The sequence below is a fragment of the Kwoniella dejecticola genome, chromosome 1 (genome assembly GCF_000512565.2).
Source record: "Kwoniella dejecticola CBS 10117 chromosome 1, complete sequence".
In the NCBI taxonomy this organism is placed as follows: Eukaryota; Fungi; Basidiomycota; class Tremellomycetes; order Tremellales; family Cryptococcaceae; genus Kwoniella; species Kwoniella dejecticola.
In genome coordinates, this window is record NC_089301.1 from 1,443,400 (window position 1) to 1,460,965 (window position 17,566).

At 48.0% G+C, this 17,566-nt stretch overlaps 8 protein-coding genes across 8 annotated transcripts; 5 read left to right on the forward strand and 3 right to left on the reverse strand.

The window, feature by feature from the left end:
- Positions 1-330: 330 nt before the first annotated feature.
- Positions 331-1,905, reverse strand: I303_100551 (uncharacterized protein; the record flags this gene model as incomplete). Its single annotated transcript, XM_018403923.1, has 2 exons — positions 331-1,052; positions 1,236-1,905. 2 exons carry the CDS (start codon positions 1,903-1,905, stop codon positions 331-333), a joined length of 1,392 nt encoding a protein of 463 aa, XP_018266577.1.
- A 1,251-nt stretch (positions 1,906-3,156) lies between these two features.
- Positions 3,157-6,377, reverse strand: I303_100552 (uncharacterized protein; the record flags this gene model as incomplete). Its single annotated transcript, XM_018403924.2, has 4 exons — positions 3,157-3,206; positions 3,302-3,346; positions 3,421-3,514; positions 3,633-6,377. 4 exons carry the CDS (start codon positions 6,375-6,377, stop codon positions 3,157-3,159), a joined length of 2,934 nt encoding a protein of 977 aa, XP_018266578.2.
- Positions 6,378-7,416: 1,039 nt separating this feature from the next.
- On the forward strand, positions 7,417-8,000 carry I303_100553 (uncharacterized protein; the record flags this gene model as incomplete). The annotated part of the gene is made up of 2 exons (XM_018403925.1): positions 7,417-7,876; positions 7,939-8,000. 2 exons carry the CDS (start codon positions 7,417-7,419, stop codon positions 7,998-8,000), a joined length of 522 nt encoding a protein of 173 aa, XP_018266579.1.
- A 628-nt stretch (positions 8,001-8,628) lies between these two features.
- Positions 8,629-9,222, forward strand: I303_100554 (uncharacterized protein; the record flags this gene model as incomplete). Its single annotated transcript, XM_018403926.1, has 2 exons — positions 8,629-9,097; positions 9,176-9,222. The coding sequence occupies 2 exons, from the start codon at positions 8,629-8,631 to the stop codon at positions 9,220-9,222; spliced, it is 516 nt and encodes a 171-aa protein (XP_018266580.1).
- A 466-nt stretch (positions 9,223-9,688) lies between these two features.
- Positions 9,689-10,070, forward strand: I303_100555 (uncharacterized protein; the record flags this gene model as incomplete). The annotated part of the gene is made up of 3 exons (XM_018403927.1): positions 9,689-9,800; positions 9,877-9,908; positions 9,957-10,070. The coding sequence occupies 3 exons, from the start codon at positions 9,689-9,691 to the stop codon at positions 10,068-10,070; spliced, it is 258 nt and encodes an 85-aa protein (XP_018266581.1).
- A 226-nt stretch (positions 10,071-10,296) lies between these two features.
- Positions 10,297-11,648, reverse strand: I303_100556 (uncharacterized protein; the record flags this gene model as incomplete). The annotated part of the gene is made up of 4 exons (XM_018403928.1): positions 10,297-10,418; positions 10,517-10,896; positions 10,985-11,206; positions 11,353-11,648. The coding sequence occupies 4 exons, from the start codon at positions 11,646-11,648 to the stop codon at positions 10,297-10,299; spliced, it is 1,020 nt and encodes a 339-aa protein (XP_018266582.1).
- A 622-nt stretch (positions 11,649-12,270) lies between these two features.
- On the forward strand, positions 12,271-13,565 carry I303_100557 (uncharacterized protein; the record flags this gene model as incomplete). Its single annotated transcript, XM_018403929.1, has 6 exons — positions 12,271-12,388; positions 12,446-12,535; positions 12,595-13,123; positions 13,197-13,264; positions 13,319-13,405; positions 13,468-13,565. The coding sequence occupies 6 exons, from the start codon at positions 12,271-12,273 to the stop codon at positions 13,563-13,565; spliced, it is 990 nt and encodes a 329-aa protein (XP_018266583.1).
- Positions 13,566-13,848: 283 nt separating this feature from the next.
- Positions 13,849-17,344, forward strand: I303_100558 (uncharacterized protein; the record flags this gene model as incomplete). The annotated part of the gene is made up of 6 exons (XM_065968141.1): positions 13,849-15,353; positions 15,534-15,609; positions 15,780-15,950; positions 16,048-16,115; positions 16,282-16,363; positions 16,538-17,344. 6 exons carry the CDS (start codon positions 13,849-13,851, stop codon positions 17,342-17,344), a joined length of 2,709 nt encoding a protein of 902 aa, XP_065824213.1.
- Positions 17,345-17,566: the final 222 nt, after the last annotated feature.

A 17,566-nucleotide genomic window follows, 5' to 3' on the forward strand; every position in this document is an offset into this window, starting at 1 on the left:
CGAGTCGTGGCGTGTATGCGTAGTAGTCTCATGCAAGCGAGGTGATTGTCTAAATTCGATCTCGATAAGATAAAGTGTATAGGTAACGGATCAAGCCTGTAGATCGCTGTGAGGAGATAACATGCAGCGCTCTGGGGCATGTTGTAGGTTGACACGATATATCTACGGGAGACTGAGTACAGCGTGCTGCAACAAAATGGGATACAAGCAAGCTGGCGATTGCAGCATCAAACATCAAGAAAAATACAGAGTACTTCACAGGCTATACATAAGTGTACTTTATTACTCGACACTGACCTGCCATTACCAATAGCCCAAGAGGTAGAACGTCTACTCCTCTCTGGCCTTTTTCTCCTTCTCCTTCCTCTCATCCTCCTCTCTCTGTCTTTTCCTAGCCAAAAACCTCTCTTTGGCTTCTTGCCTCCTTCGCTCCGCATCTCCATTATCGCCCTCCCTCCTCTTCTTCGCTTCTTCCTCTTCCTTCCTTATCCTCTCTTCTTCCTCTTGTCTCTTTTTCTCCGCCTGTTCCCTCATTTGCTCTGTTAACCTTCTTCGTTCCCTTTCCATCCTCTCCGCATGCGAGGCAGCCGTTCCTACCGCTCGGGATTTATACGGTCCCTCAATCACCTCTCCTGATCTCTGGCTCGTCAATAACGAGTTCGGTAAAACGGGTTTAGGTTTCTTCGTTATATTTAGTCCTGCTTTAAGTAATGATCTCTTATCTAATATTTCACCTTCATCGTTCCTTTCCACATCTTCCCTCGTACGTCCATTACCCGCACCCGCATCTAGTCCCCCACTTTCGCTCCCGTTTTTCTCCTTTTGTGATTTCGCTTCTCTGGCTAAAAGCGGATCGTACTCCTCTTCGTCATCGAAATCGTCTCTTGCGGCTGAAGGAGCAGCTGCAGTGGGCGGTCGTATAGCCAAAGACGGACCAGCTTGCGGGGCAGAAGTAGCTGCTACTGCCGCTGCATTCTCAGCTTCGGAAGATTCTAGCATCGATTTGTAGAATTCCGTCAATCCTGGTCCAGATCGCGTTTTTCGTAGTTCCTCTATCACGAGTAATCGAAGGTCAGCACGATGTTTTCTATCAGATGCAGACGTCGCAGCAGAAGTCGTCCGAGAGGCAATGTCATGAAAAGAGATTGATGAGGATGATCGATCCAGGTAAGTCGCTCTGACAAAGTGGATTGGACGAAAGACGATATAAACCAAAGCTAAAACAGTGAACATACCTTCACGTTTCTTCTCTTCCTCTTCAGCTTTCTTCACCTCCTCCATCTGTCTCTTATACGCATCCGTGACGAATTTCTCCTTATCTTCATACATATCCCCCTCCTTCTCTCTTTCACGAGCTAACATCTTCTCCTCCGCACGGAGCTTATCCAATCGTCGAGTCTGAGCGGACGCAAGGAAACTCTCGATATATTTCGGTTTCCTCTCTTCCGCTTCCTGTTTCCGAGCTTCCTCGTGCGCCTTTTCGACCGACTTCATCGTGTCGTAATGCGTATCATAATCGAATATACTCTGATCTATACTCTCAGCTACCTTTTGCGCTTTCCGCTCGGAGCGCGATAATAGATTCGTTTGTCCCACTGGAGCTTGCTTGTTGGAAGGCTTCTTCTTCGATGATGATGATGATGAGGATGGACCAGCGAATGCGTTCAGACCACTTGCATTCTCGTCATCGTCTTCATCATCGTCATCACCAAATGAGAAAGCGGCTTTCTTGCTGGGCGCAGGTACAGATTTCGAGGAGGAAGAAGCAGAGGAAGTTTTGGTCCGAGCTAGGAGTAATTCCATATTTGATTTTGGATCTGCAGAGGGGCCACCGCCTGTTTTAGAGGATGAAGCTGCTGCGGGAGCAGCGAAAGAAAAGGACAACTTCGTGCCGTTGGAAGACATCTTGAGGACGGCTGCGATGGTGATGGCGATGGGCGGATGATGTTGTGAATAGTTCAGGCAGCAGCTAAAGCGGATTATAAGAACATCATGTCAACATAACAAACCGTACTCAAGCAGCAAGTTGCTGAAGCGTGCGGTCTGGAATGCTGCGTTACGTAAATTGGGTTCTTGCGGGTGGCAAAACATGATTGATCTAGGCTGTGCCTGTGTGTTTGACTTGGCGTCATAGCGTAAATCAGAGAGAACATTCAAAACATGAGAAAAACCCACTCATAACGACAGGAAAACGTGTATATGAGAGAACGCTGAGATCAACCTCGTTATTGCTATCAAGAATATCATCCCACATAGCATCTGCCCTCATCAGTATCTCAGTCCCAGATCACACCCAAGTGTCATCGCTAGACGGCTCACAATTCAGGATAGAAGTGCTAAGTGAAAATGCCATTCTCATGTAAGTATCCCGCCTTCTCGCTTTATCACCCCAACATGCCCTTCGTTGACTATCTATACTTGACTAGATCATAAACGTATCACTCTGATACCCAAGGTCAGTCTTCTTTCTGGATTCAGAGTTGAACTCCGAGTATGATGAGTCAAGACATTGTACCCATTCGCTTACTGATGGTTTGATGCAATGAATAGGTCATGTATCTCAACATCAACGGTGTGTGATCCTGGAGTCTCAAAATGTTATTCAATCTTCAGTGGGAACGGGTGCTCATACTGGTGATACTTTGTAGGTAAAAGATGGAATATTTCCTTCGGGTCAGGTCATTGGCGATACAATCCGTAGCATCCCCAGGATCTACATTACGGACGGCGGACGGCGCTGGACGACTGATTAGCTATCGTGAGTATTCAATTGCCAGGTCGGAAGTGGAATCACGCTTAGTCGGATACAGCTGAGACGCAAATGTCAGAACAGCTCAGCCGGTCCACTTCATCTCATCCATGATGAAAATTTGACAATATCTCTCATCGACACGAACATACACGCATATCTAACGAAAAATTGACTTGAATCTGATCCATACCTCACTGTATCAATACCCTTTGACCGTGAAACGCACGCACCATGCAGATCTCGTCAATGACTCAACACGAGCAGAGTGGAAGGAGGAAATTGTGCAAATCGTCAAATTCATCAAATCCGTAATAATCTACTATACAACAACCCTCCGATCAAAGCACGCTCTTCCATATGTATATGCTCGGGCAAGTGTTCCGCTCTTTGGGAGAGTCATTCGATCAATCGTCATTTCTACTGTATCCTTTCTTCAACGGGGAAGAGACTTTAGCTGTCAGAGTGAGCGACAAATGACAAAAGAGAAATAGCGAATTAGCTCGTGTCTTTTCCTGCAGGATCCCGATTGATGGGGAACACAGTACTTACGAGCATACATCAGTGACCTCTTCCTAGCTTGAGCAACGTCCAGTACTGATAGTGCACCACCAATCAGCAACTTTTTCCATGAAGTCGGGTGACTCGATGGGAGGGCGACGAATACTCACAGGCTTGTCTCATCGTACTTGGCTGACCCAAACCCAACCCGTGACTATGCGATTGCGACGCAGCCAACGATTTGGGTTCCATGGATTTACGTCGCTACGTTGATCATAACCTCAGCGACCGAACCACATCAGAAGATAAATTGACTTCCAAATCGGACGCGTGTACAAGCTTCGACAATTGGAGATTGATGGATCGGTGAGGTCAGACTCACTTTTTGGAAAACGTCTTCCTGGGAAATATCCACTAAATACTTATCCTCTTGTAACCTCTTCCCAGACTTCTTACACTCCATCACCCACTTGATTCCCACTATCACACACGGCACCTTCTTCTTTCGCGCTTCTTGTTCTTTCGTTACTTCATCCACATCCGCATTTGAATTCGTATCCATACCTGTTTGTGGGTTTGAGAGGTGTTGTTCCTGGTGGTAATCGTGCTCATCGAGGAATTTCCTATACCAAGCCAAAGTCGACGGTTTTCCAGATTTATAGATTATATGGGTACACCTCTCGCTCGGTTTCACGAATACTCTCGCTCCCAGTCCTTTCAAAATATCAATGAAGATCCTACTACTATCTTCCCCATCGGCCGTTCTAACATCAACGAAAGCTCTTACGCCCTCCAAACACCTCGCTCCGTTCGTCGAACACAATAAAGCTGCTATAGAGGTATCTCCGACATTGATATTGGCGTTGGTCTCATTTCCGTCTTCGTCCGATGAGATAGACGTGTTCCCGGTTCCGGGTAGAACGGATCCTCGTGGTCGATGTCCTGATGCAGATAGCCTAGAAGTCGATGCCGATAAATTACTTTGTCTTGCTCTGGCGTCTACTGGGTGTTCTGAGATACTGATAGATGGTAATTCACTGATACTCTGCCTAGGCTTTGAAGTTGAGCCGATATCTATGCTAGTGATAGTAGTATTCCCAGCCCCTTCAGTTCGTTTAGCTTTCAGCTTGCTAAGCGCATCACTGAGCCCAGCGAGCGATTTGGAAGTTTCGGAATTCAGGCCTTCCCTCGTACTCAAGCTCAACCTTGATCGGATTGGTGCCGAAACCGATCTTTGTCCCTGAGCGTGAATTGCAGGCTCCATCGCATCGTCTGGCGTAGGTGAAGGATTCGAGGTCGATCGAGGCTGGACAACGGGATTGGATACGATTCGTTGGGTTGGTCTAGATAAAGGCCCCGAGCCCAAGGAAGAGGGGTAAGATGGTTTGCGTTTGACCACCGGATTGACTGCTTGTTCCTCTGGTGTACTGGTAAGATCAGGTGTTGGCACAAGAGAAGGTCGGGAAGACGGTCGGCGCTCAGGTAAGGTACTTGCAGGTCGATTTCTCGCCAGAGATTGTTGACTTTCGGTTCTCTTCACTGTGAGCGGTATTGCAGAAGAAGAAGCCGCATTGGAAGGTCGAGAAATGGGTATTCTACTGGGCGGGCCCATGCTGTTCATGTTGCGTATTGAGCTGCTCTTTGGGATTGTCAGAGGAGCCATCTTCGGTATAGGCGGCTCTTGCATGAGATTGACAGTCACGTCGGATTTCGGAGGATGAGTTTCTCCTTCATCTTGAGCAGACCGTTCAGCTCTATGAGGTGAGATCTTCAGCTCAACAAGAGCGGTGTCGATAGGGGCAGTCGGCGATGCTATGTTTTCACTACTTTCAGGAGTACGGATCATCGGAGGGGCCGCTTCTCTGTCCACGTCCATCAACAAATCCTTCTTCAACAAGAAGGAGTCCAAGGTTGGCTGATTTCCCGCTTTGGTCTTGCCTGCAGATGTTCGACTTGACAGCGGAGAGGGTGCTTTCATTCGCATACTTGGAGTAGCCAAGGCACTGGGCATTCTTGACACGTTGGACGGAGGTGGTCTTGCAGGCGTCGTCGATGCAGCCTGTGCTGAAGATACTTTATACGGCGAGAGAGCTAGGCAAGGGGTAGTAGACGTGGGTTTGATCGTACTCTGAGGTAGATGGAATAAGTGCTGAGATGGTGTAGAGGGTACATATGCAGGTCTCTTCAAGCTGAGCGATGCCGGCATAGTAGGTGGCCCGGGTGTTTTTCTAAGTGAAGCAGGCATTCTGGATAATGGCTTGTCCACGTCCATCTTCTCATCCTTGCGAGGGGTCACTGGAATAGAAGTGATTATGGATTTGAAAGACATTGTATTGACAGGCCGTTCCTTCATTCTAGGGGGTGTAGGTGGTCGCGCGACGAAGGCGATATGGCTGGGAGGAGAATCAGTCGGACTAGCCGGTACACCGTCCGATTCGACCTTCTTCAACAGTTCTCTTGCTGGAGTAGGAGCAGTCGCAAGCGATTGCGAATTATTTGTTGCGATGGGCAAGACAAGCGGTTGTGTACTAGTTGTCGTGGTCGGTATCGATGCGGATGGCGTGGAAGGTATGGATGAGACAGAGGGTTGAAGTGATCTGAGTGATTCCGAAGAGGATTGATGTCCTACTGATCGTAATCGAACTTGTTCCTTCCTGATTCCATTATTGGTGCTTGATCTGAGTTTATGAGTGATCGTGACCTTCGGGACTTTCCTCGCTCCTTTCGGACTACTTCCTTCCAATTTCCTCTTAGTCTTCTCCGTCTCCGCTCCAAGCTCCAACATTTTACCTTTCTCTGAAAGCTTGGATTCTGATACCATCACACTGTTCATATTGCTTATACTCTTACTTTCCCTCGGTGGTCCCCTGCTCCTCAAGTTCTTGGTCGATGCACTAGCCCTCAGCGCTCCTACCTTGTCAGCACCCGTGAAAGGGGAAGAAGCGTTTTCGTCGTACACAACAAGCTTGTTCTTAATTGCGATGGATGCAGAGGCTCTCAAGGCGGATGATGAAGTGGATGCTGCTAATCTAGCTGAAGATCTAGTCCGGGTGACACTGCTTGTTCCGAGAGGTTGAGTGATCGCTGATGTCGATGAGGATTGTCGACGGATCTTAGGTGAAGTCATGGTTTGGTGAGATCTGCATGCATGTATGCATCAGCTCATCCCATCATGGTCATTGGCATCGCAGACATGGGGAGTATAGGGATTGTGGAGTAAGAATGAGATCGCAGTGTTGGTGCCAGCAACTCACTAAGCTAACAGAATAAGACAATAAGGAAAACAAGGAAAATCAGTCGCGTTGTTTAGGTTGTCTCATCGATCGGATTTGGTCGAACTTTTACGGAGTCGACGATTTTCTGTTGGATAGGATACTATCTTTTCCACGCTGAGAGTCAGTTACTGACAGGTAGAGATACCGGAATTATCAGATGGAGGATGGTGAATGTATGTGGAAGACATGGTCAACCAAATGCGGTCAAACTTCATCCATCGTTGTTGCACTGGTACTGTAATGTTGTTGATCGACAAACATTGGGCGCGCTATGGGATGGGACATGACCTTTCCTCAGAATGTGGCGTGGCGGTTAACTTACCCTGAATCCACAATTCTATACTTTCAGTCTGCTTCGCTGAGACAGAATCTTATTCATGCATGACATGTGCTAGACAACTATGCATGCACCGCTGAGCATTTGACCAGGGTTGAACATGATGACAAGCGGGTAAGACAGTGAATGCATCATACATATCACCATCGCGATACGCGACTTCCCAACCACGCGAAGGTCTTCCTTATATCCGGTAGCCTTTGCCCAGGTGCCGGCTGATCGGAGTCGACTCAGCGTTAGAGAGGACTCGCTTAGGCCGCTCTTGACTCCCGGCAGATTCTCATGTAAATGTTGGATGAGGACAAAGACGAATGGAGATACATGTGACGTCAAAAGCCTCCAAGAGGCGGCCTGAAAGGACAGTCCTATGTATCCTTTGACGACCGCCTTCAAGCATGAGTTTGACTCGATGGGAAATAAGTTGAATGTAACGGCATGTCATTGCAAGAATACGCACAGAATCCACATAAAGGTCCGCGTCCATCGTTTCTTACCTCAAAACATCGTCCACTTCCTCCCCACAATCCACTCTACCACATTCTGATTCATCGAAAATGTCATCAGGCTTCTCTCAGGACATCAACTACATAGTCGCTACAGGCTTCGTCAATAATCAGGTAGGACAGGGCTTCCAAGTGGAGTTCACCAGAGACGAGAGCAATGGACCGTGGAAATGTACTCAAGACACCAGAATTGGTACCCCTTCGTCACAAGGATCCCTACCTGATGATCGGGAGTTTACCCATTCATCGTGCGAAGAACCGCTCGGAGACCTGTCGACTCCCTCGTATATGAAGTATAAGTGGCGAGGACACAAAGCCAAAGAGATCGAGGGGGGTCAAATATCCTATGAAGGCCATTATCACTTCGAAAGGAAGAAATGGAAACAGGTGAATAGGCAAGGAGGTCCCATTGATGACGATGGAGCTAGTATGATTGCCCATGATCCCACATATGGCCCATACGATCAATGGTACAATGCTTACCAGTCCAACGGCGGGACTCGATACACCAGTAAGCTGATCATCATAGATTATGTCGTCTCAAGCTAACCCCTTCATGTGCCGGTGTTACAGCAAGAACACTGAGACTAAATGAGTATTCTCAAGCCGGTACTGGCGCAAGCAAGACGCAATGAGCCCGCCGAACTCCGATCCTCGGCCCACACCTCAAGCACTGGCTTGACTTCACGATCGGTTTCAGCCACCATAAATATACCCACTACAAATATGCTGCTTTGTGTCTATTCTACATGCATGTCGTGTGATATTCATTTTTATACGGTGGATAGCTCGCAATATGATGAAAAATGGAGTGCATTGAAAGGATCGTCTGAGGATTGGAAGGCTCACACGAACAGATCCTTTGAGGTGGAGCGATCGCTCAATTCAGGCTACACTGCTTTTCCAAGTCCAGGTCGATCACTCCACTTGTCTTCCATAGCGTAGACTTTGAAGGGATCGTCTCCATTCTAATTCTATGTGAGCGATGTTCTGGTCTTCTTCGCACAGTCTGAAGCTTCCTGCGTCAACTCCACGGATGCCTGCCATCATGCGAAATTCCTTAAAAGCGAAGCCTTCGATTGCATGTACTGCATTCGACGTCACTTGGTTCTTTGTATTTTTGCGCGTATGTTCGATACATATACATATACATTGCGCTCGGGATCCTTCACTCTTCTCATCTCTCGGACATCTTTGACTCGACAACAGATACAAACCCATTATCAACCTAACGATCCAAGGTTACAGTACAACACTGAAAGCATGTCAAACAATCCGAATGACTCAGACTGGCAGTTCTTCGAATCCGGTACATTCGACACGTGGTTTACCGACTCAGAAGGTCGCCCAACAGGATACGCTGTCAGTGTGCGCGACAATACGGTCGATAGCAAGAAAAGCGTCTATTGGCAGTGCGGCAATGTCACTATTGGCGGCGACCCTCCCGTAGAACAGGCGAGCTCTAGTTCAGCACATCAACAATTCACGTCGTCAGCTTCTTCTCAAGTTGTCTCTACGACGAACAAGCAGACCGGCCAACAGCCGGAGACCAAGAAGCAGACTTTCTCTGGCGATGGCAGAGATACCGAGTCTTCTGAGAGAGCAACTTCTGAGGGGACGTCTATGTACCGACACCCTTCTGTGCAGGATGCCACATCCGATGATTCAGATTGGGAAAAAGATTTTGGGGATGCTCGAGATGCTCAGACTGATGGCGTGACCAACGACACGGGTGAGCGACAGTAACTTCCTTTGCCTTAGACAGTTCCTTGAGAGATGGTATTTTCGCTAATCCTCAAGCTCATGGTAGCTACGTCCAAGGCGGGAGGGTTCGGGCGGGCTTTTAGGAAGCAGTAATCGCACCCGCCGTCATACAATTCTGCTAAAGAGGCAGCAGTGCTCCGCATTGGATATGGGACGTTGAGCTTCCGTATCAACAGTATGATGATGCATATTGACCAGAGCCTCGTTCCGGAGTATTTTTCCATTTTACAGCAACATCGTGTAACTCTGCGACGCCTAGATCGTCCTTTATGCCGTATGCGAGAAGTCGAAGAAGCACTTTTCCCAGACGAGGAGTGCCTGACGGATCTTGTAAGTTCCGGACGGATCATACGCATGACAGCCTTCTGAAATTTGGACTCTCCTTTCTGACTCTCCATTGAACGTCTCTGAGCTCCAGGCCGTTGGCAGGTGGCATAAGCCCGAGGCTCACGTATAAAACCAGCGCAAATCCGTGACTTGGATCGATTCTCAGTTCCCTCACGAACACATGTTGCAAGGATCCTTTCGCTATCGCTCAGCATAATCTCGCCTCATCAACATGCCAGACGAATCCCCTCAATTCGATTCGAGAGCCACTACCCTCGCTGATCAATCTAGCCAGACCCCAGCTGCGTCTGACCAAGCCTCGGGCAGCAATCCAAACCAGACAAGTGAGTCATGGTCAGTGAAAACTCTGCTTGAGAATGTTCCCGCTGATTATCCTGCGCGTCCTGTAAAAGACTCTAGCACCGCCTCCGCGAGCACGGCAAATTCACTTGGTAAGTGATCAACAAATGATACGACCTCTCATCGGCACAGTGCCGCAGGCCCACGTACAGGTTCTCATGTTCGTCTTCACAGGGCGAAAGGCGCTAGAAGCTGCCAAAAGAGCGGCGCGCACCCTCGGTAGCCCTGGACCTTCATCAGGGAGCAAATTCTGAGCAGGGCCGGGCCAATTAGTATGTGATCCTCCCGACGCGATGGTCTAGTGAAGTGAGGCGAGATTCCAATATTGCTTGAAGAATAATATGTTCGAATCGGTGAATGATAGCTACATCTCTTTACTTCTTCATCAATCTTCGAATACTATGGATACAACTTCTCTTTCTCCGGATGCAGAGATTGTCGTGGGGGACCCAGATGATGGACAGGTCGGCTGCGAGATGTCTACTCCCCCTGTTTGGCGGCCGAAGCACCTTGAGCAGCGTTGGTACCTTGCATAATGACACTGGTGGCTTTACCGGCTGAAAGGGCGGTCGAACCGAGATTTGCGCCAGTCTGGCCGACATCTGTGGGTTGAGTGGAATCTTGTCAGTGGGTGCTCATATGCGCGCTTTGAGTGGAGGAAAAGCAGGAGAATATTAGCGGATCCGGGTATTTAGCTCACCTTGGGCGACACCTTCAGCCTCTTTACCGAAGTTATGCTCCACGGCTCTGTGTGCCGACTGACTAGCAGCCGATCCGACAGTCATTGCAGCACCAGCGATACCCTTAGCAGCGATGGTGATCTGCTCCCACCCTTCTTCAGCCATCTTTCTGTATTGTCCCTTATCTTCCTCCTTGACTGGCTCAGAAGACTTGGCAATGCTATCCGGCAATTTTTCTCCGACTGACTTAGCGGCGTCATGCACGTATGACCCGACCTTGTTGGCTCCTTCCTCGACGGATTCAGCGAGCTGAGAGGTACCGTGGTTAATGGCTTCTGCTCGTTCTTTGGTGAGGTCAGAAGGAGGAGCGGGATGTTCAGGGTTGGTTCGCGCGACATGTCTGGTGATGCAGGAGTATATAAGCTTGGGATGCCTCATGCCCATTATCGGAGTCTGGAGTTAAGACAGCAGGCGCTTGTGGTACTCACCGATCAGTGTATGCTCCTAATCTTTCAGCTAAGGCTTGTCCAGCGGAAGTAACTGCTCCAGCGATGGTCTCGCCCCATTTCTGAGTGTGCTTAGCGGTTTCCCCGGTCTCAAACTCGTCATCCACGAATAGAGTGGTCTCGTTCCATAACTTGTTGGCTTTAAGGGCTTCTTCGAATTTCGTAGCGAGGGATTCGGTAGCATCCCATTCGCCTTGATTTGCACTGTGCCGAAGCGAAAGGTTAGCATTGTCTCCTGCTGTGCTGTCGCGTAATAAGGAACAGTGGTTCAAAGGACAGTGCAGGAATTAGACTATGCAGCTGATTTGATTTACTTGTGCAGGCACAGGAGTAGACGCGCGAAGACCTACCTATCCTTAACTCTTAATTTGACCTGGCCAACAGGTGCTCCCCCGTCTGCAGGGACCGGGGCGAAGATATAACTTGGATGTTGTTCTTTCGCCTGAACCTTCTGGACTGGGCTGTTAGGCAGTAAAGGGAAAGAGGATCCTCCGACATTCAAGGTGATAGTCGATGAAGGATGAGTAGGTGGGTTGGCGGGGATCAAAGTAAGGTTGAGTTCGCCAGTCGAGAGCGGTAAGGGGTCAGAAGTAGGTGTTGGAAGGTGGTAAGCCGTAACATTGGGGATGGTGACCAGAGTCGTCATTTTGATGTAGTTGTATTTGTCCTGTTCGCTCTCTTTTTGTGTCAAAGAAGCTCTTGATAGCTAGCAGGATAAGTCTGATGATAGATGTGTATCAAGAATAGCGTTTATCGATCTTACCCCGAGTTGTTCGTTGTCAGATGGATGGAATAAACGGTGGAGTCCGACAATGACGTCGTCATAATTCAATCACTGCTGATTACAGAATCTGTCTAATCTAGAGGATAAACTGCTTACGATTAATTGGTAATGAGGCTTAGGTTTACACGTCTGTGCGAATTCTGTGATCGACGCGGCAAATCTAGCAGGCACGATCACAGGGTGAATGAAAGATTCCGAAGGAAAAGGAAAGATTTGATGGTGATGATGACATACCATTCATTGCGGTTATATAATCATTCTCACCGGGTGAGTAGTCGTCTTCTGATGAGATGGTCATCAGCTGGTAGATATATAAAGCCTTGATAGTTTCCATAAATCTCTTCATCAGACGATTTAACCAAGAAAACACATGTCTATCTTCTTGCCTCGCACAGTCAAAGTACATCGATCAGCACTTGCAACATTCACTCGATCTTCAGCAGCTTATACACCACATCAACCGATTCAGAGAAAGTTTGGAACAATGAGTAACGCACAAAAGGATATTACCTCCTGGGCGGACAAGTCAGGTTCTTTCAAGAGACAAGTCAGTTCTTTCCGAGATGTGATCGAGCCTAATGGGCAGTTCCCGCCAGAGAAAGGTGAGTCGAGGGTTTCTCCTCGAGTTCGAAAAGACGAGAGCTGATTAGTGCGATCAGGGCGATATCATCTTTATGTCAGTCTGGCTTGTCCTTGGGCTCACCGAGCGTTGATCGTCAGAAAGCTGAAGGGATTAGAGGACTTCATCGGTGAGTAGAGCTGTCATCCAAGCGACATGAATGAGCTGATCCGAATTGTTGATTCGCAGATGTATCAACGGTTCACCCGCACATGCTGGAAAAGGGCTGGCATTTCGCCAAGTCTTCGGAAAACCCTGCACCTCAATCCGAGCATTCAGATGATACTTTCCCAGCTGCTACCGTCGACAACCTGTTCGGCGTATCGCATCTGCGAGATCTCTATTTCAAGGTAGAGCCAGATTATCAAGCTAGGTTCACTGTACCTGTAGTATGGGATAAGAAAACCAACAAGATCGTCAATAATGAATCCTCCGAGATTATCAGATTCTTGAACACGGCTTTCAACGATCAGCTTTCAGGCGAGCAGCAATCGCTCGACCTGTATCCAAAGGAATTGCAGAAGGAGATCGACGAGTTGAACGAATGGGTATATAATGATATCAATAACGGTGTATACAAGTCGGGATTCGCTACCACACAAGAAGCGTATGAAGCTGCTGTGAAGCCTCTAGCGGCCGGTCTAGATAAGATAGAGAAGATCTTGAGCGACGGAAGGGAGTTCTTGATCGGTGGAAGATTGACTGAAGCGGATGTCAGGTGAGTAGAGCTGTACCTCGTGGTAGTGCTCTCGACTCAATTTATTCATCGTTGATTACTCATCACATATCAGACTGTACACCACAATCGTACGATATGATCCAGTATACTACGTTCATTTCAAGTGCAATTTCGGTCTGAGTGAGTCTTTGATACCCCTCGATATCTGACTTCTGGCTCATCAGGCTATCTCAGTTCGACATGATTATCCGCATCTACACAAATGGTTGCAGCGACTCTATTGGAAGAATCCAGCATTCAAGGACACGACCAATTTTGAGCGTAAGCCTGTTGCGACAAGTGGTTTTATCAAGACGGAGCTGACAGTGATTTGCACTGTGTAGATATCAAAGAACACTATTACTACTCGCACAAACACATCAACCCTAACAGAATCGTTCCATACGGTCCAAATGTCGATATCGAACCCCTCAAAGAGTGATTTGATCATCTCGAGCTGACACGTGAAAGTATAATCCCATATTATTGCATGTAAAAGGACATGTATTGTACATACGTAAAGGGACTGATGAGTACCAGTGCGACTAACCTTTGTCTTGAACATCCTTTGTGTTGCTAATCAATCATCTTGAAACTCATCGTGATGTCTAGATCTGGCCACATCACTGATCGTGTAAGCGTGAATCGAACTACCGCTCTTTGTTGATGTCTTATCGTCCGATAGTAGAAAGTAGGCAGTAGATGAGCAACCTCGTTCAGCCAACATGCTTCGATCGCCCGACTCTTCAGCATATAGCACCTCGACCGACCTCTCGCCGCCATTCACATACTCAACGACAAGACCACCTACGGCTTTCTCACCGTACATTTCCCATCTCGATTCAACTTCAGAAGGCGTATCAACTGCGACTTCAGGCCCTAGATCAAGATCATGGTCAAGATCGACTTCGACCTCTAGTCATTGGGGTAAATCACCCCATTCTCCACCTCAAACACCTGTACCGCCTATCCCAATTTCCAAGTTCCCTCGGGACGATGATGTGCAATCGGATGGTAGGAGTGCAGACCTATGTCGTAGCTCGGATCTGTCTGCTTATACACCTTACATTCATACTTCCGCAGGCGATACTCCAGCATATACAGCAAAATCCGGGGGGGGGTCAAGAACTTCATACAAGCCTTCTTCCAGACCTCTAGATACCATCGCACCCGATACTCCCGCTACGACAGGATGGCCAGCTAAGACCCCCACCACGACAAACAGAGATCAGCTTGCTGACCAACAGAGGGCCGTCATGGATTCACCATACGAGATAACCCCTGCTACCACCGCTCAAGACAAGCGAGCGGTATCCGAGACTCAACAATATGTGACATCTGAGATCGAAAGCGCAGATGAGCGGCGAGAACACGAACAACGGGGAAACTCAACCTTACCGTCCGTCTTTAGTATCTCTCAACTCGCAAAGGCTAATACGAAAACGAAAATAGTCAGTCCGGTTCCCAGAACGCTTGACAGAAAAGGGCAAGTCAACAACTTAGTCGGGGAGGATGGTGAGAAAGATTCTGATCGTGTCGGCGACCGAATAGGAAAGCCGAGTGCAGATATGGGCAACTTACTTCGCGTGGATATCCCAAATACTATGACGAGTGAGAATGAAGGCGTGCATCCTCGTAAACCATATACCAAAAGCCGAACACCCGATATTAGCAGACAACAGACTAAATTGTTAGATATTAAGGACCAGAATAAGCTGGGAAGGATGTCAGTAGCTACGCGCAGATACACTTTACCACCACAGCGGAACTCCAGAGTCGTCCATGCTCATGCTCAAGCTGAAAATGCCGCATCCAAATCCGAGTCTCAGTCAAGATCAGGATCCCGAACTTCCAAGAATGCATCAGACCGTTCTTCGCGGACGCTTTTGGAACAGATGAATGTATATCTCCAAGGATGGACACATCGCTTCTGGATGTACTCTTTGGAAATCTTCAAATCCTACTTGACCTATCGACCCTTCATCGCTCCCTTCTTCTCGCTGTATGCAGCTCTGCTCTTGACGATGACGCACAGTATGACGCCCGATTCATCACTTGGACATGTTGTGAGGGTGGATAAAGACGTTTTCGATATCAGTCGTGCGGGAGGGACGGACGTAGTCCTAGGCGTGTGGGGATGGTGTCAGGCGAATGTGTCGGAGCCGCAATGCCAGAATTACGGGTTTAGGGATTTTGCGAATGATCAATTGACATTCACGATTCCGGGAGAGTGAGTCGATCGTCATGAAGTGGCATTCCCGTCATCTCCATCTCTGCTTGGCCTGAATAGCAAACATGACCCGGTCGAGAGAGATCGCCGCCCTTTGCCAATAATGATGGTACTCTACTCATAAATATTGACGCTGACACTCACGCTGTTGCGAATAACGGGTCTCCAATTACCCAACAGCCCGTCACTCGAAGCTTTATCACTCCTCCTGACCGCTTTAACAGTATCGACATGGCTTTTGGCATCGTACCAGATAGTCATTGCCTTTTACATTTTTACCTATTCTTCGCTCTGTCGATCCCTTTCAACCACCTAGTCGAGAGAACCTATCCTTGTTCTTCTTCTTCTTCCTCTTTGTGGCATTTCCGAAACTTGATGGAAGGTAGCAAACCGAAGACACGCACGCCATCTCCGAGGTATCAACAGCAAGATGCGGACGATGTGGATCCCGCAGTTGTGGAAGTTGATCTGAGGGTCAAATGCCAGAGATTCCCGTATGAGAGTTATTTGTGGGTATGGTGGGCTTGGTGGGGTCACCGAAGGGCACCGATCCAGTCGATCTTCGGGGTATTAGTGGGTATCTTAAGTTGGCTTACTGTGAGTGTCATATGATCCAATTACTCGAAAATCTAAATGAGAGATACTGTCGATGTCGCGTCGACTTGGGGTGATTGACGTCAATGCGGTATCGTAGTTCGGGATAGTCTATAGATTCAAGTCGATCATCGTAGAAGCTACTCAGTCGCACGATGTTGCACTTGGGTGAGTAGACATACATAACAATCAAATACATGTCCAGATCTTGTTTTTGCTCCTTTTTCTTCAGTCTGGTCTGATATCGACAAGATATCTGACCCAATCATAAGGACTGGAATTGGCGCGTGCTGACCCACTGTGAATACATTATTGTACTCCCCATCAATCGCAGTACCGGCGCATACATGCCCTTATTGACTGCTCTAGTCACTTTGGACACTTTCATCCTATCTGTCCGGTATCTATGGAACTTCGTACGTGCGATCACTGTCTCTCTCGCACATTCCAACTTCCAAAGTTCAGATCCGAATTCGAATCCGAGTCCGAAATGTCTTTGGCATTCCCTTGCTGCACTCTAGAGTACAGGGTGTTACGTGATAGGCTAACCGACTCATTATCCCTTAACATATCTTACTGCGAATTCACAGCGTCACAACTTCAGAACCTTCTTAAATCCCCCGGACCCTTCACCTAGAGTCCTCCTCCTCCCTGCGTCTGAGAATGCCGCATTGCAGCATCATCGTCGGACAGGCCTTCAGTCGTTCTTCGCGCCGATCTCAGCTATCACTCCCAGTACCAATCCTACTCGTGGCCAGGGCAACCACAAGCACAACTACGAGCAGCAGGTATCCACGAAGCTCCTTGGCGGCGGCAACGAGAAGAATATCAATGTCCGAAATAGAACCGAACAGGAGAAAGTTCTCCGGGATCTCGACGAAGAGACTGTAAGATGGTTGGAAGCTTATCCGTCCGACGAAGAATTATTCGACTTGATCAATGCCCTCAAATCTGGGGGCGAAAATGGAAATGGAAACGGAGGCGAGAGCGAGTACCCGGATTTCATACTGAGTGAAATCGGTTTACTATACCTCCGACCTCGACCTGAACCACATATCAATGGTGGGATCATCAGTGATGGTGATGCGCTGTTAATTCCCCCCAAGGGTATTATTCGGGAAGAATTATTGGAAGATGCTCATCTGGATGTATACCCCGGAATATCAGAGGAAAACCGTGATTGTAATCAGAATCAGGATCAGGCTACGGATCAAGGAGACCACCTGGTACAAGACGCGCATAATGAATTGGAAATTATGATTGTAATTCTGTCGAAGAATTTCTGGTGGAATGGGATGGAGATTGATTGTAAAGAGTATATAGAGGGTTGTCAAGTCTGTTTTGAAAATCTGAGAGAACGGCAAGGAAGGTTGAATAAGCAATTTCACGTTGGGTGATCGGGTTTCAATGATTGGCCTGATCTGGTCTACTGTATCTTGGTCGATATTAGCTTTCCTCGTGCATTGGAGCAGTCGAGTACGTCGATTTGTTGTATTTCGCTTCAGTCCTAATGCTCCCAGATGATATATGTATTGTGACTGGTGGAGCTGCAGCTCAGGTATGTCGTTTGGACATGTGCGTGATACATGATACGACGCGATGACATCAACAAGGTATGT